Below are 26,207 nucleotides of genomic sequence, written 5' to 3'. Positions count from 1 at the left end.
AAACTTTCTGTGACTCGCTCGCTTACGAGCAAGGGCAGGCAGGTTGGTTAGTGATAGACAGGCACGCAAACTTTTAATTCAGTCCAAATGAAATGATCGGGCATGTGTTTAGTAAAGGCCTGCTTTTTTTCTTTTCAGATAATTGTTATCTTATAGATGGCGTTGGAACGTGAGGAGGATTTCAACATATAAGATACCAACCCTTCCTTTAAACTCTTGGTTACAGCTGAGCTATTATTAGGCCAACAGCAATGGGTCAACTGTCCCACACCAGCAGTTTGTACTACACTTACAGGTCCTCTTAATGTAATGATGAAGGACCTCTTAAACAGAAAAAACAATTATAACTAATAAAAGGATTTAACATTCACAGTTGCACTTGAACTAAGAGGTTCTGCTTGAGAACCCAGTTTTGAATACTAAAAAAAATAATAACCCTAACCCTAACAACTTCAAATCAAAGCTTTTTCTATGACCATTTCCCAGGTGCTGCGGGCTAAATATGAAATGTCAAACTACAACATGTAGCAGGAATGTTAAAAGCTTTTTGTGTTGTGTTCAGTTCTACAGTACATTGTCTAACAATGACAAGCATTATCCACCATATGTTAGGCAAGCGTGTGTGTGTTGTATGAAATGTCACTGTGGCCTAGTTAGATAAAGCCTCACTTCAAGGGCTCCATCTGTAACAATAAGACCTCCAAATCGGAACAACAACAACGTCTGCTGTTGTCTCTAAGCAACAATAATTTCACTGTCCTGTCAAATGATTCACAAGCGCTAAATATGATGTGCTTCTCACAATTGTAAACCTTTACTGTTTGAACATGTGTATCTCAAAGTGCAGTGTAGGTTCACTCTGAAATCTTATTTTTAGCAGTGACTCTACTGTAACTGTACCAATATTTCCACAAGATAGAAATGTTATAAGTCACCTGCGCTTCTGTTTTAAGGTCTCCAAACTCTTGCATGAAGGTGGTCTCGGAGGGGAAACGTCCAGGTTCCAGGAAGTGGAGCAGACTGAAGAGTTCCTCCACCGTGTTCTGGAGAGGAGTCCCTGTCAGCAGGACCTTGTGCTCCTGAAAGAGGACGAGATGCATGAGAGTACGATGGTACAGTTTTTACAATCAGTCTGATTTGACCAAACCATGAACAGTAGAGAAGTGATTTCAAGTCAAAATAGGTTGAATTATTTTCTAAACTGTTGAAATGGGACATTAACTTGTTCATCCCCCTAAGTTGATGGTTAATGTACCAGATTCATGAGCTTGAAGCCCTCCAGCAGCTTGCAGTTCTTGTTCTTGAGGCGGTGGGCCTCGTCGATGATAACACAGCGCCACTCTATGGCGTTGAGCTCGGGACAGCCTCCCAGGATCATCTCAAATGTGGTGATCAGAGCCTGGAACTTGTAGGCGCCCCTTATAACACGACCCTTAAGACAAAAGAGGAAAGAGAAATAGGCATTGGGAAATTAGTTTCTAATAGATTCCTGAAACGACTGTTCACATTTTTCAGTAATATGCTATGCTCATGAAATGTATCTGTGGAGGTGCACAATCAGTGTGTTCACTCGCAAAAATAATTTGGTATGTAGCATATACCAGATTGTGTAGTTGTTGCATATGGAAATACAGAGAAACAAATGCTGTGAACACATGCAGTATTCATATAGTTCTCCTGCACACCCGTGGGCTACATCAAAACTCATGTTTTATTTTTAAAATGCATCAGTTCTGCTACATTTACCCCTGGAATTCACATTAATCCAGAGGGTCCAAACCCCTTTAAATGGAGACACTGGGTTGGGTCGGTTTTAGTGGGGACAGGAGAAAAGTGGAAACTATGTCAGTCAAGAATCAAACAAGTGGATAAAAAATAACAAGCATCGGTAACCCATCCTGTCTGGCAGTAACTGTTTGTTCTTCATTTTCTTTCCAAGCAAGTAAATCCCCCCTCTTACTCTTCGCCGAAGCTGTTCCTTGTTAATTTCAGGAAATAAGCAACCACTTAGAGAAGATAAACCTGCTTCCTGTTAAGACCGGCAAGTGCATGCCCAGTGATCATTCATGTAATTTATGTTTTAAGGCTTTTTCGTTTGGATATAGTTTATTACTGACACAATGCTAAAATGCTTCTCTGATCAGAGATAATTTTTCATTATAAAATGCCATTTCAAATTGAAAACCTAGTGTGTGGACATAGATTGGAGTTGATCTTCTGACCTGTGGACATTAGAAACTATATGACATATGAAGTATATGACTTTACAGCCTAATGCTTTCAAACACACAGCCTGCTTTATTTTTTTTTTTAGATTGGACAGCAAATCTACAACACACCTCTGGACAGAAAAGCAATCTGCAGCACAACCAGGACGTGCACGGCTGCTAGTTTTTTTTTTCTGCTGTTTGTTTATTTGTTAGTTTTTTTTCTGTCTGGGGAGGCTTTTTCTTCACCACGCCTCTCCATTTGTATCTATTGCCTTGACAACATCCCTCAAGGGATACTCAGTTATCCAGTAACACCCTCCCACTGCCAGCCAGCCAGCAGACTGCTGTAAAGATGCCTGCCTCTCTCGATATGCCTGAGCAACACTGACAGAGAGCTCCCCTTGGGGGCTGCTGTGACATCACAGACTGCCTGGGAGACAGCATGGTGGCAGGTCGGCTCTGTTCTGCTCCCACTCGTCTTAATTCTTCCTACGGTTCGTTTGAATGCTAAGAGCTTTTAAGTGCCTGTTGTGACACATCACGTGGCCTGCCAAGCACTGAAAGTCTCCTCTCATGCCTCACTAGTTACCTACTGGTCTACTTATTGTTTGGCATGTGTGCTGTTGTGCATCTTGCTATTTACTACAGTATATAAATCCTATAAACTACACTGGAGATCTTTTGTCTGGAGAAAAAAAAAATAGCCTGGTCATCTCACTTATGTTTCAGCTGCTGATCGCTTACCTCTTCGTTCATGTGAGTTACTCTGTTAAACAGGTTACAACGTCTGAGTGGACTTTGTGTTGCACATCATAATTACGTTTCTGCCTAGGTTTCGATATTGAAAAGTCATTCTTGTGCGCGGGCATCCTGTTTTTAAATATATCATTAGATTACTCACAGGACGTTTTACTGACACAGCGCAGCTGCTTTCTAAAAAAGCCCTGCGATAATTTATAATCAAAGTGATTCACCGAGTTTCAATCTGTTAAAAACAGGGCTGTTGCTCTCTGCTTCGCTGTAAAAAGGGAACGATCAGGTGTGTCAGGATGACCTAAAAGTGCTCCCTATGCTCTTGATTCAATGTGCATTAGATATGTGAAGTGCACTGTACACTCAGCTGCGTATTCACAAGAGCTGCTTGCTTCTTTCTTCTTCAAGCTTCTCTCAGACCAAAACAACTACTGGAGGAGATGAAACACATAGAATACATACAGCAGTGCTTTCTATTGAAACGTGCAGCAATAAAAGCTGCATTGCCATCACTACATCTCTGAGTCTACACTACAGTGAATAAAATGTAGAAGTAAACAATATTATGAGATGGTGCCGATGTGCAGCGTCAGTGCAGTAAACTGTATGCACAAGGAAACATTTTTTGTGTGCAGATGCTGTTAGAAAAGCACTTTCTAGAGCCTACTGTTCTCCACTTTACACAGCACACTTGTGGTGCAGCTATAATCATGCAAAATCAGAAAAGCTTCAAGTGGCAGATTATGATGCATTTAGAATTCCGCTCAAGCTTCCAAAATGGACAAGTGCAAGTCATTTAGCTCTGCCTGGGATATTTGTGTATTATTTTATGTTAAGATTGTATGACTCAAAATAGCTGATCATAAAAGGATGTTAACCTAAACAAGTTCTTGTTTTTGATAGCACTGACAAAAGTCAGAAGGTATTTGAATTAATCCCTGTTAACTTGTAAAGTGTGAAAGTTATAACATATTTATGTGATGTATTTTGTAATTTATTTATTCCAATTCATTTTCATACTTATATGGACCAACAAATAAAATGTTATATATTATATAAGTAAAAAAATGATGGTGTACAACTGGGGAAAAACAAGTGTTTAAAACAATATAAAACATGATATCCTATATGATACAATATATCATATACATACATCTATAATAATTTATCATAATCTAGTTATTAATTGTAAACAAAATATGAGGACATTACACAACTAAGCCTTGAGATAATACCTGGCCAGTATAACAAAGAACAGAATTTTACATTTGGTGCTTGATTGTACATTTTCAAAGAAATGTCTATGTTAGAAATGCTGTGCAATTCACTGTGTGTGCTGCGCTGCTGCTGTGCAACACTTGAACAGACACAACAAAATGGATTCTGCCACATAATGCCAGAAACCTACTTTTTGTGTGACAAAATGTAAATATCCTTGGTGCCTATTTACCTGTGTGTCCCTGAAATACATCTCGTACTGCTGCAGCATCTGTCTGCTGACCATGCTTCCGTGGTAGACGATCACATTGAGGTTGGTCCAAGTGCGGAATTCACGCTCCCAGTTGGCGATGGTGGAGAGCGGGGCAATAATGAGGAAAGGCGTCTTGATGCCCACACGATAGATCTCCTCTAGGAACGTGATGGACTGGATAGTCTTTCCCAGACCCATCTCATCTGCCAGGATGCAGTTCCGTCTGATGGGGCGAGAAAACAGAGGTTTAGAAGAAAAAATGAGTTAATCAAGATATTTAGGAAAAAGTGATCAGCCATATACAAATCAATCACATCTGAGTGAAAATCTAAAGATTATATCATTGGTGTAGAGATGCTGTATGAGGCGCTTTATCTATTTATTACAAGAAATTATTTTTCATGCAACAAAAGTCCAGGTTCACAGTGCACAGGAAAATGTGTGTATGGATAAAAGAGAGGTGGTGAAGACGAAGAAATGGAGGGAGAAGAAAGTGAGGGGAAACAAGGAAAATGCACAAAATCCCCATGATACTAAAAGAACAACAGAGGAGAAAACATCATCATCACCGATAATAACAGCGCATAAAGAGATGATATACAACATAATGGCAAATGCAACTGCCTCTGCTGCGTGGTGCGTGCCGGCAAACCATTTATTCAGCTGTCCAGTGGGTGGGGGTATTATGTCTTGATGCTAATTGCAACGTGCAGATATTCCCACTGGCCTCTTAAGCAGCTCTCTACTTTTGATGAATCTTTCTGCGTAGGCATACACAAACTCCTGCATGCTCACACATAACAAAGCCAATTCCCAGGGTTAATGCAAGCACACTGACTCCTTGTACTCCAGATGTACTGTGCAGTGTTTCTTTTGTGGTCGTGGGTGGGGGGAAAGCAATTGTTGCTGTAGCAGTGTGCATCTTGACAGGAAATTTGACTCTCCTCGCAGGCCCAGGCAAATAATGGGAATACGGCCAAATCGCAGCATGATCCCCAAACACATACTGCAGGAAAAGTGATTCATTATTCATCTGCCGTTCCGGTGCACAAAGAAGATACCTCTTATAATGCAATGTGCCAATGCAAAATCTCTGAATCAATAAATACACTGTCATATGCTATAAGTATGGGATCACTGAAGCTTAAAAATACATGTATAAAGATACTTAAGATTTAGCATGAGGTGTTAAAGTGTAGGAATCCACTAGTTTTCCATATGAAAATGTGTGTTCATCCTACCTAGTTTATCTGCAAGAAAGATTTAATAGTCAATGCTTTTCATAAAACAAAACTGAATGAGCCTCATTTCAGTTCACATGTGTGTCATCCATTTCAGAAAGGTCTGTTAGGCAACCAACCCTATCTGCAGAGCCAAGTTCACAACTTTTCAAAATGAAAGCTCTGTAATTCAAGTCGATATAAAGCAACAAAACATCATGATCTGTGTGATGCACGTATATTTTGCATGTCTCCCCTTGTTCTCTGCAACCTGTTGATCATGTAAGGCTGTATTGGCAGAAAATTGGTATAAAACAGCATCGGTCAATAGTTAAACACAACACAATCTATATATTGTGTAATATGTCTGGTTCAGTCATAGGTCTTATGACTATAAAGTTACTGCATCATGACCTGCTCAAGATCCGGGTTGTAGATACTGCTTACATAACAAACATACAGTTTTTGCCCTGTGGCCCCAGTGGGTGTGGAGGGCTGTGTGTGTGTGTGAAGGTATGTATATACACCATACTTATAACTAACCTGTTGTACCAATTGAAGAGGAGCCAGTTGACTCCCTCGAGCTGGTAGTCCCTGAGGCTGTTGCCGCTATTGTATTCCCTCGAGTGCTCCCTCTTCTTCCACAGATTGGCCGGGGGACGATCCTAAGTGACAAGTTTTAAGGAAGAGTTTAATGGCAGATTGGATGATTAATATACATTTATATTTGTGGATATTTTGGATGACCACATAAGACTCTACCCCTTACATAATGATAGAGCAGTAACATTCCCAGGGAATCTCACACCTTCTTAATTCAAGGACCTCCTAGGCCCACCTTCATCAAATTCAAGGACATTCTCTGGTCAGATAGGTTCACAACAACAACAAAATCATCAGGCAAAAGGGAGCAGAGCAGTCAGAAGGCAGGACGCGACTTCAAATTTTCCACTGCAGAGATCGTTTTTTATGATTTTAGTTTTTTTTCCAACTATGCGTTCTTCATGTGTTGGAAACTCAACCAACCAAACATTTGCTGTGAATCCTCCACAGAATCTCCTGCTGTATTCTCACATGGCCTCAATAGAACACGATCCCGAGTGGGCTCGCAGGAGAAACTCTGGAGATTCTCTGCAATAACTGACTTTAACATTCGCGTCCTCATATACAGGCCATCTGGATAATCTCAGGGAAATCCTTGGAATTCAGTTTGTATATTTTAGAGTATGAATGTTTTTTAATGTTTGGCTAATGATGCCTATAATTTCCCCAAGCTTATGTGGGTGGATGAGATGCTTACACATTCTAACCTAGAGGAAATCTGTATAATTATAGAGCAGGTTTTATTTAAAGGGCGGCACACTTACTAGCAAATCAAAATGGCAGCGACAATATGTGTATATGTGTATACAGTAAAATAGCAGTCACAGAAAAATAAATTACAGTGATAGGGGATGTGTGGGCAAGACCTACCATCCTGCGTGAGTCTGGCTTGGCTGCCTGCAGATGCTCAAACTCTTCAATCTTGCCCTGATCCACGTCGTCCTTTAGCTCCCAGGTGCTGTCCTCATAAGGCAGAGAGCACCACTTCACCAGGTAGTACACCACCTCCTGCAGGAGGCAGAGAAGATTTAACACTGGAAAAGACTAGAGCGAGGCCACGCTCTGCTTTTATGATATTAACAAAGGCTGCAGGGAAGCCCATTAGGATGGCCTTGGGCACTTGTGAGATACAAAGATATCAGTAGTGTCGAGGATATATTGAAAGGAGAAAAAAATGCTGCAAAAAATGTAAAACGTGTTCAGGCATGCAGACACAATAACCACATGCATGCCACTCAGATATGATTAGCACATGTAAGAGGACTAGCTTTACCTCTCCTGTGTCTTTGTCCTCACAATACGACACCTCCAGCACTCTGTCTACCTCTACATAGTCGGGGTTATACGGGTCCTCCTCCATCTGAGAGACAGAAAGAAAGACGAGTGTAAGAGAGACGGAGAGAATAAACCTAAGTGCCCACTCACCATCTGGGACGAGCATCAGCGCTGTATCAACTGAGTGAGTAAAGTGATTCAAATATATGCACACAGATGTGCCTTCCAACACAAACCTACTTAAAAAATATATTAAACATCCACATACACAATATTTATATCCATGAACACTCAACACAAACGTCCTAGAATACATCATATTGTGGAAACAAACACCTGCTTCATAACTTTTGCCCAATATGTGCATACAATTTATGTCTACAAACAAACACACAGCCTTACATTTGCGAAGAAGAGTGCCCTCTGTGCTTGTTTCATCTTGAAGCGTTTGATCTTCTGCTGAATCCTCTTGTCCTTCACCAGCTGCTGCTCTGTGGCCCACTCACAGTGTAGGTAGGAGCTACACGCACACACACAATAAGACTACAATGAAAAACCATTACATTTACCGGTATTTGGGGAAAACACAGATGTGATCACGTTGTCTTTTAAAGATTTCAGACACATGACTCTTCAATCACATGTGGTTTATAACATGTTAAATGTGAAAATCATATCTCCATCCTTTTTATCATTAAGCTGAAAATGTATGAACGCAATCTTGCTGATGACAGATTATCTGTCAAGTGAAAATAAATTATTTCTCTGCAAGGCCGGGGAAGTAAAACTACGGTTCATAAATCCTAATTAACCAAAACTCTCACTGATAATTTGCTGTGGGGAGCAGCTAGATTTGTTTAAATAATATCCCTGAGTACATAATCAAGAAATTAAATCACTGTTGCAAAATATGTTTCAAGGATGCCTTGTGTGTTTGTGTATTCATATAGTATAGTCCTTATTCAGAATCATTTCAACATGCCGGATTTTCTGAAGGTGTCGAAAGATTTTTTGTTCTAAAACTTGGGATGTTTTAAAACAGAAATAAAAAAATACATAATAATAAGAGTTATATTTTGAATCAATATAGTTGCATTCAATCTATCACTATTCAAAGATTATCAAACAATGATCAGTAAACCAAAAAGATAATATTTTATTGTAGACGTTTAATCCGATTTTGATTAAGCTTCATAAGGAAATTCATAGAAACAGTGCTCACTTGAAAATTAACAACAGTCTACGACCGAACAATGAACTTACTAGTTTTTATATTTAACAAAAAACTCCTCCACTTCGATGACAACTCCAGGAGAGACCTAAAGAGAGATTTAAAAATAACAGAAAAACACTGAATTAGATACAAACTCAAAACGTTTTTTTTTTTTTTTTTACTGATTTACACTATAGAAAGTTATTAAGACATATCTTTTAACATAAAACAGTAAAATAATGCTGACAGTGTTACTTATAATAAATAATTCAAATCTCACTATCTTGCAAAGTAATTGTAATGTAACCTATACAATAATTGTGCAGCAATTTACTGCATCTCTTACAATCACTTAAAACCACGGAAAATTTGAAGCAACAAATCATTTTTACCTCCTTCTTGAGGACACGAGAAGACATTATTTTGTCGACAACAGCAGCATCTTCTTCACTGGGATTCTCCTACAGATGCAATAAACATGAAACCTTTAATTTAATGTATGTCTCTCAGAGCAAACATAAAAAAGACACCCAATGTAAATACTCTATACTAAAGTGCAAGGTATAAACAATATTGTGTGGTAATATAAATACATAATAAAAACAGTGTGCACATGATTGTGATTCACCTGTGGCTTATACAGTTTTTTCATCCTGATCAATATGAAATGTTTGGTAAATTTGTGATTTTGGACAACACAAATATAACAGATGATATAAAACCTATGATTGATATATAAAACAGAAAGCAGGGTGAAACTGCATTATTCTAGAAAATGGTTTTGGCCATAGCTTTTCTTAATAAGTCTCCTGCTAATTCCAATGCTGTTGAATAATAAAAAATTGGCACTGAATATGTATCTTCTCTCTTTAATACTGAATCAGTCCAGGTTTATATGTGACAATTCAATAGTAAAAAGAACAGGCCGTGCTGCACTTCACTGTAATCCTGCTCTCCATCTACAAAACCTGATCTTTTTAATGTTTATGCACATTATTGCCACCAACAAAATAATTAAAAATTTAGACTGAATCATCAGTGAAATTAATTTGGCTGCACTCTGGTGCAGTATTTGTCATGTAAAACTCAACTTAGAGCTATGTGGAAGTTGTAGGCAGGAATTCTTACTACAAAGAGTTGAAGTGCATGCTCCTTGGATGCTGCAGTGTTGCTTTTCTTGGCCTTGACTATAACCTTGACTTCCTCATCGGACATCCTGGCCTCCAGCTCCTCAGCATACTTCTTCCTCTTTACCTGGCGATTAGATCTCCTCTTCTAGAAAAGAAATATAAGGAGGGAAAAGTTGCACTGTTTCATAAGTGAAAAATAACAACTGTGATTTAATTGATTGCCAAACCTTGGTGGTCAAGTAAAACATTTTTTTTTTTTTTTTATTTCCAAACCCGACAATGGCCCTGCTGAGGTTGCAACAGGTAGACTGGGAGAGATGTGGAGACTGCAGCGACTAATGAAGGACCAATGACCTGTTTCTACAGTAAACATTAGTGACTACTATTTATGTAGCACTATATACAGAACTGCACACACTTAACATGTTTAGATTTTTACATTGGCTCAATACCATCAGCGATGTATCTGATCATTCTGCATCAGGACAAAAACCTCAAACATAAACTCAGAGTCATGAACAACCAACTGGAAACCTGACCAGAGTCCAGATGGTTTCAATCCCAGTGTCTTGATCTCAACATAACAGGATCAGTCAAGGATCAAATTAAGAAACTGAAACTAAATCAACACAAAAACTGGGGCAGGCTCCCCAAGATGCTTGTAATAAACTACCTGACAGGTAAATTGCAAATCAGAGCACAATATACTGTGAATACTCGAAACAAGGCTGGGAGTAAACAAAGATTTTCAAAAGATATTCAGGTGTGGGTCAGCTACAGTCACATTGACCGGGCGAGCCTATCTACACTGCAAATGTCTATGTGTTTGCAATCATGGATAAAAGGATAACCATGTATGCCCGGTGCAGGGTAACACTAACTCAGTGCAGTTTACATTATTTTTTTTAACTTACTTACTCGGGCTTGGAGAGGTTCAAACCGAAAAAGCGGCCCAAGCTGCACTCTGGCCCCAACGTGTACTTGAATGATTGATGCTGTTTTAAAGGCAGATCTAAGCTTTTACTGTTTACTGCACTTTATGAAGATAATTGATGCAAAAAACATTCAGGGGATTATTTTTTGGAGCATCTCCTTTTTTTAAATTTTAGTGCCTAAATTAGTACAGTGCAGAGAACTGTACTGATTAACAGTCTCCCTCAGTGTGCTTATTAACCATTACGGTCTTCATCAAAGTCACACAACAAGACACTCTAGTTTCACTCTTCACTTACTCACTCTAAATGTTTTGGTAAAGGATGAAAAACCTAAATGACAAACATTTAGGAGTCACACTATTCCATGTTGAAAATGATAATGTCATGAATACCCCATGCATGACCTGGTTAAATTTCAAAATACCAAGTAAGAAATAGAGCAAAACTCTCAGAAAAAGCAGTCAGAAAATCATGTGTTTTAAAATCCGGCTTCTTCCTGTTTCTCCCTGTCAAGCCTTTGTAATTATCATATGTGTAGGCCGCTGTATCCTGCATCAATACATGAGCCCCTCCTAATGATAATATGTAGTTAATTAGGAATAAATGCCACTGAGCCAAAGTTAATTAGGTGTGGAGTATAATATCCCCATGGAGATACACCCTCTCCTCCCCAAACCTAAGCTGACCAGCAGCTGGAAAGTCAAACCTGTCATGCGCCACGACAATAGGCCTGAACCCCCCGAGGAGGCCATGCTTCTCTTCTAGCTGTCGGCCATACTACTTTGACTTCTTCCACCGTATCATCCTAAATGAGTCATCAACAGCCTGTTTAAATTAAGGCCAGGGGCGCCATTTTTAGAGGGTAATTATATCATAGGCAGCGGTCCGGATAGGACGCAGAAAGGAGAGAGACGTGTTGCGGCAAAGTCAAATCATTGCTCTGCTTTTGATCAAATAATGTGATCATTTGATTTTCTGTTATCAAAAATAAAAATAAAAACAAACAACTCAGCGGGAATGACGTTCCCTATCAAATGGATTCTTAATGATGAACATCTAATTCAGGCAATTGAACATCTAATTCAGGCAGATGAACATCTAATTCAGGCAGTTGAACTCAAACATTTTACTCAAGTAAAAGTAAAAATACCACATACATTTTTTATATATATATATTTAGGTGTTTGCAGATGCAGATGAATGATGCGATGCTGTAAATTTGCGGCATTAGCACAGATTCATTTTGTTTACTTGAGATAGCCATCCACTGCGTGACCTCTGTTTGAACCGCAGATGAACCACAGTCTATCCTCCCAGGCTCAAACTAAAGCTGTGCAGCCTTCCTCCAGCGGGAACAGTCAGGCCGAGGACAACACTTCACTCACTGCCTCGTACCAGTGTTACAGAGAAAGTACCAACCTTTTCTTTTCAGCAGATATTTGGCTTCATAAATGATTATAATGATGTGTGAAGTTTAAGGATCAAAATTCCCAAATAAAATTGCCTAACGATCTAGGTTTCAAATATTTTGTTTGTTAAAATAAAATGATATACCCTTCTAATAATTACAGTCCCATTTACAATAATGGGGACTTGTACTGTGTGGTAATATGTTTGAGAGTGAGTGTGTGCAGAGTGTATACTGGATCTTACAGAATCATCTTTAGAGACGTGTCGAGTTGGAGGGTCATCTCCAGACTCCCCCTCTGAAGACTCTGGCTTTCGCTTTTTCTTCTTTCCAATCTTGATGACAATTTTCCTGAAGGAGAGAATAAGACAAGTTCCTTAACTATAAAACTCAGAAATACCCATTGAACACCTGCAAAGACAGTCTTTAGGAATATTATGAAATGAATTGACTTTTTCTTTCAAAATCAAGGTATGCTTAAGTGTAAATGAATCCCACACATCTTAAATTTCTTAAAGAATTATGAAAAAAACAGGATTCTCAAACCAATAAACTCCTAAAAGTTGCCTGACAGACAAAGCAATTCTGGCTGAACAGATCCGGTGAAGTACAGAGGCTGAGGAAATGAATCATATTCTAAACTTTACTTAACTTGACTAATCTTTAATTTCTGCCTTTCCTGGTTGGACTAAGAACTGCTTGGGTAGGATACTGTCTTAAATAGATTGTCCTATATCAAAGGATCGTAGCAGACGACTGACAATCACTATGTCATCATGGACGTCTTGCAGAAAGAATAAACTTCCAGCACCATTTGGTCATTTGACTGTTTATTGCACTTACAAACTGTAGCTTGCACCAGTTTGCAAAAGCAGAACAAGTTGTGTAGGTTTACTTCTGTGTTTTTTAACCTCAACACATATACAACAGGAGGATTTTGGGTTACCCTCACAAGAAGGAGTTTGCTTACAATAGCTGCTTGCATTTACTTTATAATTCAGTGCCCTGCTGAAGCTCCCGGCTAGCCTGAAGATTCAGATCAACATTGATTCAGTGATAATTAGGTAAATAGTTTTTTTTCTCTTTAAACTACCATTTTGAGTGTTGAAATTCTCCCTATAACCTAATATAGAATTGCAGTATCAAGACAGACTGCAGGGATAATGTTATTAGGAGCGCAGATAGTAGCAAACTGCACAATGAACAGATGAAAGCTTCTATTTACCAGGGCTTCATACTCTTCCTCTCTGTTCTCTCTTTCACACACAGTCACACATTATTTCTGTGACCTTTCCCCATATGTTCTCTCACAATATATGCACACATTTCCTATCTTGCGCCTCTCCACATGTATTATCTCTTGGAAGCCACAGGCGCCAGATCTCTGGCTTGATCAGATGCTAATGGGAAAAAATAAAAAAACTAGTGGTGATAACATACGGACTCAAAACAACATCTTCCCCCTCTCTCTCTTTCCAACGTGCTTTTATAATGCAGCTGACCTAACACATACACACGCAGTCAGACACACAGGTGCATGAGCAGGTACATGTCTGTTGAGGAGGAGAATGTCCCTGTGGGCTTGTTCATAGGAGATTACAATGACTCATACCGAACATGTGAACAAAGATTCCCATACTAGCAACACATTCTCATGTAAGATAAACAATCATTTGCTAGACAGAGGTTACATTTCTAGAAACAGAGTGGGTCCACCAGACAAGACGTCAACCAGCTGAAGTACCTGCTAGATGTAGACAGCAATATTCTGACTAACATTATTCTGACACGAGTTGCTGATAAAATAATCATATAACAAAGTGTAATGTGATTATGATTCACATCAACATTACTTTCTTATAACCTGTGGGTATGAACAAGGTTACCGTCGTCAAGCAGTCTGTAACTGACGTTTGTTGATGTTGCAGTTCACATTTTTAGAAAGAAAAATAAAGCATTAACACAGAAAATAAACGATTAAATAATTACTGAGACATGAGGGAAAACAACGGAGCTGTCAATAATAGTAGACTTTTCCTGTCACAAGTTAAAATGTCTGAGATGTCTTTCCCTTTTTATCCTGTCTCTATCTTAATAATCGTCATACAATGTGGAGATAAGAGAAATAACAACAACAACAAAACATTCACTGTGTTTTGGGTCATACAACACTATGTTATCTACACAATAAACTGTGAAAATGTTCTTAACTTCAGCTTTGGTTGAACATTAAGACCTCTCTTCTAGTCTTGTCAGCTCAGTTCATCTTGGTGTTGAAAAGCTCTTCAATTAACTAGAGAGATTCTCTGGGTCCAAACCACTACAAAAAATATTAGTTCCTTGGCTGAGGTAATCAACAGAATATAACTGATGCACGGACCAAAATAAAAATAAATAACTATAGGTTTCAGTAGTTTAAACAAAAAGACAGATTTATGTTTGCTGAATTCCCTTAAAATGTTTCGACCTTTGGGTTTGACATTCTTTAAACAAGATTAGCTTGTCTAACTAACCGGACTAGTTGTCACAATAGCAACAGCACCTTGAAAAACAAGATTTCAATGGATCACTCACAACAACATAGTTTCCCTAAACAAAAAGGCCAAAGGGAAAAGCCCATACAGACTAATCTGTATTTGAGACATTCAGGAACTGAACACACACACATGCCTATTGTATTATCCGACTGTAGAAAGTAGGAAACAGCAGGTTCCTCCAGCAGCACTGTGCTAAGGGCTGTCCCTGCCCCCTCTGGATGATATTACATTTCACAAATCCTCTTAACAATGACACTTTACGGTTGCCACGCAACTTGCCCTGGGGAAGGCATTTGACAATGTGGGCGGTTATGTTTATGGTGACATCACTTCCTGCGGAAAATGACCCTGGTGCCGGTCCACTGGCACGATGAATGGCTGAGAAATATGCCAAGTCAGGGTGACATAGTGCAGGTGAAAAAAAAAATAACAAGCTATGACGCCCTGAAGATTAGACAGAGAGAGAAAAAGAGATAAAGCAGCTGAATGGGATAGAAAACAGCGTTCTTTCTGGACTAAATAAAAAGCTGGCTGAGAATTCAGGCCTTACTGAACAACAGTGTCACATCACCAGGCAGCAGCTCGGCAGCTAACACAAAGTAGCAGGGATAAAGCATCTCTCTTATCCCCATATGGGAAAACCTGAACTGTGAAACAAGATACTTGTGGGCTCTGAATCATCAGTTTAGCCAGAACAGACAGAGAATATTGATGGGGAGATGGCTCCTTGGCACTGCACGTAAGTAGGCATTTACAACAATGTGGTCTAGTTAAAGCTTAATATGAAGATAAGTATATCTTCCACATGCACGCACACACACTCAAATCGAAATACACTAAGTCTGAGCCATATTTTAATGACGGTTACAGCCTGTTCCACCCTGCTGTAGCCGGTACATGCAGGACCACCCAGGGGTTTACAAACACCACAGTAACACACACACTTCATGTAAATGGATAGCCTCCCCAGCAGCTCAAATATATGAAGTTAAATGACAGGCAGCACATGCAGTCTTTCAAAATCAACCTCTCACTCAGATGGAGAGGTATGAAAGCAGTCGGCTTTCAGGTTTCAGGGTCAAAGTCAAGACTCCCCGATGTACGTAAAGAGCTCAGAGGACAGATTTTGCACAGGTAGTGTGAATGCCATAGAATTCATATCCACTGACCACTGGCATTTACAAGTGACAAACAGTCTGGTCAAGCTGATAAGTAGATTTTCCCTTAATCTAATATAGAAAAACTGGCAAAAGCATTTGCTTCACAAAAGGACGGCTGTATACTGTATGATGAATTGAAAATAAAATGTTATTTATTTCAACACAGTTCACTTCAATCATAACATCACACCTGCACCATATATTTAGAACAAACTGCTAGTCAAGGTAACCTATGGAACATGACTCAAGAAGAATCAATATAAAAACAGTTAAGTTGCAACTTTTAGACAAATAAAAGCAGGTTTTATGTTTTGTTAGCTCACTGAATGTCTCATTCTGTTTCATTTGGATCCTTCACAACAGGCCAGTTATTTTAGGAGAAATAGCATACTTTATTTGTAGGTTTAATATATGTATTATTTTCTGTTTATTTATTACATACCACATTTAAAGTAATTTCTCAATGATATTGAGACAGACAAAATGATTGTATCCATATAATGTCCATTCTATACCACATTAAATAATATCTTTATACTCCGACTCCCCCAGATAACTTTATCCTACGAGACACTGTTCTTCTCTAATTCCATAAATGCGTAATCTAATAATTTCATATTTGTACAACATCTTGACCATATGTGCTGCTCTTAATGTTTGCTACTGATGGAGGACAAGGTGATTATTTTTCTTGCCACCATGATTTAAAGTGGCTATCCTTTCGGGATAATAATCGTGCATCTCTTATTAGACTACAGCTGCCCCTGATCTGACAAAATAGATTGATCCCTGATGATAGGATACCACAGTGACAGGCAAGTTCAGGGGTGGGCAAACTTTTTTGACCCGCGGGCCACAATGGGTTCTAAAATTTGACAGAGGGTCCGGGCCAGGACCAGATGGATGGAGTGTTTTTGTGAACTAATATAAATGACATGAAAAATTATAACATGAAAGGATTTGGCCTCTAGCAAGTAGCAAAGCATTTATTTGCATGGCAATTTAACAAAAACTCGCCTTCAGAGAAAGGCTTGCTAGACTTTGCTAATTCGAATGGCACCAAAAACTTGCCTTGGTAGTTGACTCTTGAATCGGAGTTTGTCTGTGAAAAAAACGTTGCAGAGTCTGTACATTAGCCACCAACCTCTGAGCCATAGCCGCCCGTTCTTGCGTTGACTGCTTGCTAGCGTAGTTAGCATGCTTTGTAGCAATGCTCCCAGCCGTCTCTCCGCTGGTGGAGCTTGTTAGCTCGGGAGCGTTAGCGTTAGCGTGAGAGGGGGGGCGGGGCACTCAAAACAGGTCAATCTGAGGAGGGCTGTTTAGACAGGGTAAAAAGGGTGCCGTTTAAAATTATCCTTGTGGCATTTTGACCAAAATCTGTTACAGACATTTCATTATGACCCCAAGAAACCATATCAACTGTGGTAAAATGGGCATACGATGAGTCCTTTAAATATTTGGACAAGTTCGGCAGGGCGGATTAAAAAGACTTGCGGGCCGTACTTTGCACATGTCTGGGCTAGTTGCTGTTGGAGGCTGACTTAGCTTCCATTCTCCTATTGTGGCGAATAACCTCCATGCCTTGTCTAGATATGAAGATGCTTTGCAAGCCAAGAAGGCAATGAAATTCTTCGGCATCTCAAAGGGGCCTTCATCAAATTTAAGTTGGTCTACCTCAGGAATATTGATGGTGTGTGACTGACTCATACTCAAAACCAGTGTGTTTCTCATCCTGAGGGTATTATTCACACAGCAGATCTGATCCTCTTCAGGAAATACCCATTCTTATGAATGGAAGGCTATAATCTCTGCCACACAGTATACAACTGGAAACTGGAGTAACATCACCATCAAGGCCCCTCTCAAAGACATGTGCAGCAGTGCACACATGGGCACACAGGGCATTTCTGCTTTATTCAGCAAACATTTTAAAAATGAGTTACACATACAGGATGACTTGCATGACTTTCAACACAAAGGCATACTACACAACATGTTTATACACTATCACACAGTGACACATCAGAACATGCACACGTACACACCCTGCGAGGGATTAACTAGCAAAACATTCACTTAAAAACAGCTTTAGCTTTTTCTAATGAAAAAGTGGGGGGAAAGAGATTAGACTGCTAGCGGGCAAGCAGTGAAATATGAACAGCTATATGCTGCAGCATATACGCAAGACCAAAACCTCCATTTTCTATCATGTAATTGATCTCACAAGCACCATTTTGTTTGATATTTTGCAGCTATCCTGCTGCTTTGTACTATCAGCATATTTAGAACATCCCTCATAGCAGGAAACATCAGATGCACAGCTATGAGCAAGCTGCAGGACCCAGATTCATATTAGGAGAAAAAAATAAAAAGGCGGAGGGGGGATGGAGAGACAAAAAAAACTGAATGAGCGGCTGGGTGCTTTCATCTGGTGATTATATGAGGTTATTTTTCATCAGGTAGGGTGTCTAAAAAAAGCAGATTCCAGCCTGGAGAGAGGTGTGATAGCGCAAGCCTGGCCTAAATAACCCTCGTCTCAGCAAGGGACAGACTGTGTTGCTGAATATTTTTATACACATAACTTATATCATTGTTTCCTAATATGATCCGTTCAAAGGCTTGGTATATAGCAAACATCACACAAATCTAATTTAAAGGGCAATACAATAATGTGCTGAATGATGAGTTTTCTAAATGACATATGAGTAATTTTCACCAGATGATTCCCAGGGCTATTTGCCCTTCAAGCTGCAATGAGCAGGAGCTTTCACTTGTTATTTGTGTGTATAAGTCTATTAGATCTGTTAGTTCATTATATTTAAGCTTTGGTAATTCTTAGAAATTTACTTTTTGTTAACAATTTAATAATGTAATAATAAGCGGATGTTATCAACACTAATTCAAAGAGTTTCTATAGTTCTACAATGGTAACATTTTATAAAAATGTGCCATGCTTTTCTTTGATGAATTTCCCTAAAAAGCCCCCAGATTGCTTGATATCAAAGCACTTTTTTCTTTTTTTTAATATTGATCATGTTAGTGCACCTGTCACTGTGCCTGGTGTATCCAGATTTTAATCAGCGGTCTTCATTTTCATTTCTCATATGATGATATGATCTCTAATAAACTCGGTGAGCAGCTGGTAGAGTAACCCAGCAATGCAAGCCAGAAGGCACTTATTCATAGTTACATGGGTTAGAACAGGGGTTCTCAAACTTTTGCAAGCTGGGCCCCCAACAAAGCTGGTTAGGGGTAGTTTGGGCCCCCCCGTCCCTAGCTTTGGCGTCTTCGCAACTGGCGCATCGGTTGCCTGACTTTTACGAATCAGAAAATTGTCCATAGTTGTGTTTGTTTGCTGATACAGTGTGTGTAATGTAAATACAATTCTAATTGCAACGTTGTGGTCTTGTGAGTTTGTTTGTATGTGTGGCTGTGAGCGACTTGAACACGATAATGAATAAGGCTGTGCTAGGCTATGGTTCTTAACAAAACCAACAGTACACAATGTAGACAGGGACAGCACAGAATAGTATTCAAGTGCTGGTGTTTCATTTGTTATAACACGGTGGATGATTAAAGATGTAAAGGTAGGTGTTAAGGAGAAAAGGGCTAGCTGCAGTTGTAAGAAGTTAGCTAGCTAGAAGGCTAGCTCTTGGGGCTATGAGCTTTCTACAAAAGACTGTAGAGCTAATTACTCCTGATATGGCTAAGAATAGGCTGCAAGTGCAGGAAGGTATTACTAAGGAAGGAGTAAGTCTTTAAAAAGAATGTTTATAAAGCATGAATATCTGAATTATAGAGGAAACAGCAATCGCACAAACTCTGCAGGGTGTCGTCTCAGTGAGGGTGAGCGCTTAGCATGCCTGCAGTTACTTTTAAAACTCAGAAGCATATGAGCAACTCGCGTTCAAATGATAACACTCCTCTTTTGATTGGTGAATAAGGAACGAAAAAGTATTTGATTTGTTTGTGTCAGTCCAGCCCCTAGTATTTCACCACTGAGGGAGCTTTCACTAACCAGTGACAGGTGGTTGGTCTTTTTTTTTTTTTTGTCTGTGACATTGCGCCCCCCCTGGAGAGTTTCCGCGCCCCCCACTTTGAGAACCACTAGGTTAGAAGAAAGACAGTAGTAGTCACAGAGAAACTGAGCCTTAAGTACAGGCAATCCCAAAAAACTGTTTTATCTCAGGCCCCATTTTCGGTTTAAAAGCAGTCAGATGTTGTGTGTGGATTCATAAACACTGAATCCACACACAACCTCAGGCTTTCTGAACACAAAGCCCAAACACCCCCTATACAGAGCGGAGGCTGGAGTAATGACATTTTAGAGGATGATTAGTACCTTTTCAGCTGAGAGGCATTAATATTTTATGGGGAGATCCTGGGTGGTGCAAACATATGAACAGGACTCTCCTCACGTATGCATCCCTCACTAGAGCATCTTGTCATTATGTACCCAGGCCATCTCCATTACCCCACATTAGCAACAGAACAACTATCTCACGATAGCTCAGTGTGTGCAGACACAAATTCCTGCTACATAAAAGCAGGTGAACAAATAACAGGACTCACTGCGTTTGGTGGATCAAGCCAAATACAGTAGAGGAAAGCAGACCCCAGTATATTCCCGGCACTCACTGATACTACATCCACACTACTACGTTTTCATTTGAAAACACATCAACTCTGCTATGGATTTGCCTTGTGTACGCACTACCCCGGAGTTTAAGAGAGGCAAACAAATTTGTATAATGCTGCTGGTTTTATTTTTAAAACTCTATGGCAGAGGTTAAGTCTGGACAGACAGAAACAAAGATCTTTGGAGATGATGACGTGGACTTGCACAACTCTTTGCTGATTGGGTCTTTTCGGTCATAACGTACCATTCATTGATTCAGCAGACTGTAATTACTTTGACCCCCTTCTGGAAGAAAACATCCAGTGTTATCATCAACAATAACACAACATGGATGATCAATTAGAAGCATTATTGACCCTGTTCACTTTGCCAACAGCTGTTGTGCAGTTAAATGCTACATTTCGCAATGATACAACTGCTTACCAACATTGGAGACAAGCTATATTAGAGTAATCTGCAAAATTCCAGCAAATACCAAGTGTAATTGAGTTGTCTTGTCATACGCGTTTTCAGGCATGTTTTCCGGTCGCTTGTGTGGATAGAGCTTGTTTTAGTTTGAAACACCCATTTTCTAAATAAAATGTTGTCGTAGTATGGATGGAGCCTGATTGTCTCCACTCCCACACGTCACCCAGTACTGAAGTTAATCACGCGAGGGCCTCGACGGTTAAAGAGAACGTGGTGGTGTATTACAAAAGTTTGAAACAGAAAACACGGCCATAGGTTCACGACGTTGATGCAAGTACCCTGGCTCAAATCTTTCTGGACTATATACAACTAGTACAAATTCACAACAGCAGCTAATGTCTTTTGGAACAAGCTTCTCTCTTTTGTCACCACATTACACCTTTTACAACCAAGTCAGTGTACAGCTACGCTTGTTCTGCAAGGCCTGCGTGAGTCCTCCTCTCTGTTTTAAGTCCCAGATAAAGCTGTCATACTGATAAACTGTGTATACGTCCTTGAGCGTCCAATCAATAAACACTTTTATGGTATGTATTTTTTATTTTAAACACAATAGTTTTAACATTGTTCGAAGAAATAGGTCACCTTGTGATAATGCCAACAAGGTGGTTTTCATATTTGTATCTTTCTGTTTACATTACAGTGCCGTGAGCCTGTGACTGATCATGTTCTGACTCCTCATGATTCACAGGCAACACCTGCCTGACTGCCCAAGAGAAAATGTTTCACTTTCCTTCAAGGAACACAATAGTTAAGTGGCTGTATTACTGTAATTTATTATCACTTGTGATTTACAGCACAACTTCATAAAAAGGGAATGGTCATTCCAGTCCTGGAACAATATTTTTTCCACTTCATCACAATCATCAAGAATACAATGTATGTTGCTTATTCAGAACTAAAGCTTCATCACCAAGTAAAGCTCTTCAGAAAATCCCTGTCCCCTCTTTTTTACTGCAGAGAGGCAAAAGCTTGATTAACTTGACCAACTAGGCAACCTCACACCTCGGTGAAATATTCACACACTCCCACAAGCCTCTTGTCATACAGAGACAGAACTATACGTCAATGCCGAATTTGTGCCAAGGGCCTGTGAATCTGAACTTCTTTTCTCAATTAAAACAAAGGATGAACATTGAGAGTGAGCTACTTCAAGGATGACAATGACCACATCCTCGAAGACGAAATTAAAGATTATGCATGGCAGAGATGTAACCAGCATTGCACCATTCAGGCAAGGTGTGCGTGACAATCTTAATTGTCCTGATAACTTTTTACAAATGAGTGCATATGTGTTCTGATTTCAATTTGGACTGCGTCTGAGGCTCAATCAAGATTAAGTGGCAACACCATCCATGGGGGCATTCCCTGTTTTGTGCAAGGCAGTGCACTAAAGCATTGTTCGTTATTGAAAATTTGGGTTAGTAATTAAGGTCTTAACCTAAAAGAAAAATTCACCCTTTATCTTCTCACCACTTTGCCAATGTAAAGTAGTGACATTTTGTCAAATGAGTAGACTTAAATAGTTTGATGTTCTACAATGGCTGGAATTCATATTGTAATGAGAGCTATAAAACAGTGTATCAGGCAATGCAAGCGGGCTAGTCTGCATACATTCTGATACTATGCTTTTTCTGGATGTAGGCCAAGCATGGTTACACTGAAAAAAATGGGTTACCGAAACTCATTACCACATCATAACAAGGACTGTTATCAGTGACACTTTTGAATGAATAACTGCAGACAACTTGGCAACTGCCCCTCCTGTCTAACAAGTCTTATACTGTCTTTAATTTAAGGCTAAAGGCTAATTTATCAACCCTGTCATCACAGATGTAAGGTGGTTAGGAGGAAAAAGGTGTGCATTGATATACCAGCCCACATGAATACAGCTTTGATCTCAAAACTACCTAAACCCAACAAAGACCCCACCCTCTGTGCTATATATCACCCCATATCACTCATTAACACAGACATGAAAATCCACTCATTAACATGGACATGAAAACCATCAGCAAAACACTAACTGCAAGGATTGTAGGCGTCATTAAAACCCAAATCCACCCAGATCAAACAGGCTTCATTAAAGGCATTCCATAATCAACTAACACAGGAAGCTTGTTCAACCTGATGCATATTGCCCAGCATCAACAAAAACCATCAATGCAAGAGTCACCTCTCTAGATGTACATAAACACTCGACAAAAGAAAATGGACATTTTATTCATCATAATGACAAAAAGTGGGCTTGGGAGAATCATTAATTCGTGGATAAAAACACTTAAATGGGACATATTATGAAAATTCCACTTTTGTAGTGCTTCTACACATTAATTTGGGTATCTGGCACCTCTACCGTCCCAAAAACTCTGGAATAAAACAACTCCGTGATTTGTTGTGGTTCCTCTATGTCAAAATGGGGTTACGACCCAAAAATACGTCATAGTCTCGCTACATGGCCTTTGACCACCCCCCACCATCATCTCACCGGCTCCAGAGAGAGAGCTTACGCGGGCTAACGCTCTTCACCTTCTCCCCGGGGAGACGGTGCCGACTGAGCCGGGCCGGCGGAGCCCGGACTGACACTGTGCATTAGGGTGAAGTTCGGATCCTGCGGAAAGCGTTTAGTGTCCCGGGGGTCTATGCCTCGACGATCGGCATGTTTATGCGGCCACTTAGATGCTTGCAGCTAGCGTTAGCTCGCTGTTGCTATCACACTACGCAAGGGCAGCTCACTGGGAGCATTGGACACTTCCCTGAAGTGTAGCCAGCTCAAGGTAAGCAGCGAGTTAACACGCGGCAAAAGCTACGATCCCAGCTGCTATTTCATCATATCAGCAGATCCGCCGCTGCCTCGGACGTCCCGGCATCGCACCGTGTCAACGCCACGTTCCCGGCTACACCACAGGGAAGTCTCCAATGCTCCCAGTGAGCTGCCCTCGCGTAGATCTTGAAGTTGCTGCAAGCTAGCGTTAGCTCGCTGCTGCTACCCCTCAGACATCTAAGTGGCCGCATAAACATGCTAATCGTCGAGGCGGAGACCCTGGGACACCTCTAAACGTTGACTCAACAGGGGCTATTGCAAGCAGGATCTGGCCCAACTGACTGGTTCAAAACGATATGGTTGCAAGATTGTATCTTCGCCTCCAGTAGCCATATTTCTACAGAGGTAATGGATAGCTAAAAATCTGAGCGCTTGTATCTCGTGAAGGAGGGAGGAGGGAGGAGGGGAGAGGGGTAGAAGGGGCGGGGTGAGAGGGGGGCGGGGCACTCAAAACAGGTCAATCTGAGGAGGGCTATTTTAGACAGTGTTACTAGCTAGTAGCTTCATCGAGCTACTAGCTACTGCTATCCAACAGAATGACAGCATCAGTGGAATATCAAACTTGAACTCAAGCCATAAAATCTGTCTCTATGCAGATGATATGTTACTATGTACAAAAAAAACATTCCATCAAAATCATTCCAACAAGCATTCAAACTCATCAGTTCATTTGACATTTCAGACTACACAATTACTTGGACAAAACCCAATTATTCTTCCCTTCCATTAAGCTTTGTGGAGTAACATGGTCCAGAGCCAAATCCCACAACTCCTCACCACTGGCAACATCAAGTGCTTTGGAATTAAAATCTCCCACTTAGGCACCCATAGCTGTTTCAGCTCAATTTCATTTCAGTATTAAAAACAATATAAGAAAACTCAGAAGGAACCTCCCTCTTTACCTTAAGGAAAGCATCTCCAATACATTATAATAAATATAAATTGATCTGCAAAAAACAATATCAAAACACAAGTTTTGATACAGAAAAAACTGAATGTAGAGACATCAGCATTAAAGACGAACCCTCCGTAAGGGAAACTATAAACATCCCGGTTGTAGTGCTTGGGGAAATTTCTGGCATTTATTAAATACCAACATTTGGAACAGTAAAGGGAAGAAGACTCAATAACAAGTTGGACTGGATTTCACTTAAAACAGCTTAAACAAACAAACAAAAAAGAATAGGAAAGAGGTGAGGGTGTGTCGAGCATTTCCCACAGTCTCAGGATCCAGAGGTCAATCCGTATATTTACGTCTGTTTCAGTCTCCCCCACAAACCCGACATAGTTCAGTTCAAACTAAGAAAGACAGATGCAACAGAAATAAGTTGTTCCGCGTATCTTCATAAGCCAACAACTCGGGAAAGTAAACAGTAAGAGAAAGCGTCTGTGTCGCTTCATTAACATTTATACAGAGTTTTGGTTCAATAATCGTTACAGCCCTACTATGAGCAATGGTCTTATTGCCTCATAATACCACAGACACCTTTATGTCAGATGGTATTGTCCCCTCGTTTGTCAATTCTGGGAGACCATTATTATCATAATATCTGGTCTGGATTGTGCAAATCTACCATCACTAAAGATCTGCTTACTGGGAGATCTAGCAATTTGTACCCACAAAACCATTACTCAAATTTATTTTCACTCATTTTTGCTATCATACTAAGAGCATTCTTATTAATTGGAAATCTAGACACAAATTTAGTACTCAGACTCAATTAATTACAGAACACATATTTTATATATTTAAATCTGGAAACCCATTATTTCCTTTCTAACCCTGCCTAGATAGTATACACCCAAATATTATAACATCTTATTTGACCTCCATTTCAATATTGAGGCACAAATATATCCCCCCACTATTTTCCATTGACTCTGAATCAAAGTCTGTGTTATAATCAGTGTTTGTCCAATTAACTATCAAATCCGTAAAGAGGAAATTCATATGTTTCTGTTGATTATTCCATCGAGTCAGTATATTTGCCTATTTTATTTTTCTTGACATGACATGACATTTGTCCCTTCATTCGTCCATCTGCTTGGTCTTGTCATGTCACTCTAAATCCATTTATGCTTTATCCTGATGTTATGGAATGTGGGTGGGCATGTGCAGAGCACGATACAATTATTATTATTATTGTTGTTAATTTCTTTGGTATGTGCCCCTGTCACTGTTCAATGCAACTTACTGTACTGTGTATATCTATGTATGTATATATTTGCTATGGGTATAACTATATTTAAAAAGATTATCAATTGGAAATGCAATTTCGTGATCGAAACTGGGCTTAACCACTGATACCACCACATAAACAATCCTTTCGCTGACCAAACAGCGAGAGGCCTATCCTGCAATGA

The 26,207-nt window shown here is 39.8% G+C and overlaps 1 protein-coding gene across 8 annotated transcripts in view; it reads right to left on the bottom strand.

Moving 5' to 3' along the window:
* The window catches only part of chd9 (chromodomain helicase DNA binding protein 9), an 82,251-nt gene that overhangs the window by 24,221 nt on the left and 31,823 nt on the right, over window positions 1–26,207 (bottom strand). For all 8 annotated transcript variants that reach the window (XM_062388910.1, XM_062388918.1, XM_062388926.1 and 5 more), the window contains 11 exons: window positions 12,464–12,569; window positions 9,874–10,020; window positions 9,138–9,206; window positions 8,796–8,851; window positions 7,935–8,052; window positions 7,531–7,617; window positions 7,128–7,265; window positions 6,198–6,319; window positions 4,414–4,657; window positions 1,256–1,432; window positions 936–1,079 (listed from right to left, as the gene is read on the bottom strand). In XM_062388910.1, the coding sequence (XP_062244894.1) occupies window positions 936–1,079; window positions 1,256–1,432; window positions 4,414–4,657; window positions 6,198–6,319; window positions 7,128–7,265; window positions 7,531–7,617; window positions 7,935–8,052; window positions 8,796–8,851; window positions 9,138–9,206; window positions 9,874–10,020; window positions 12,464–12,569 (1,408 nt within the window). The remainder of the gene's footprint in view (window positions 1–935; window positions 1,080–1,255; window positions 1,433–4,413; window positions 4,658–6,197; window positions 6,320–7,127; window positions 7,266–7,530; window positions 7,618–7,934; window positions 8,053–8,795; window positions 8,852–9,137; window positions 9,207–9,873; window positions 10,021–12,463; window positions 12,570–26,207) is intronic.

This window comes from Platichthys flesus, chromosome 1 (assembly GCF_949316205.1).
Source record: "Platichthys flesus chromosome 1, fPlaFle2.1, whole genome shotgun sequence".
NCBI lineage: Eukaryota > Metazoa > Chordata > Actinopteri > Pleuronectiformes > Pleuronectidae > Platichthys > Platichthys flesus.
The sequence above is the reverse complement of the archived record's forward strand: the minus strand, read 5'-3'. Positions and strand labels throughout refer to the sequence as shown.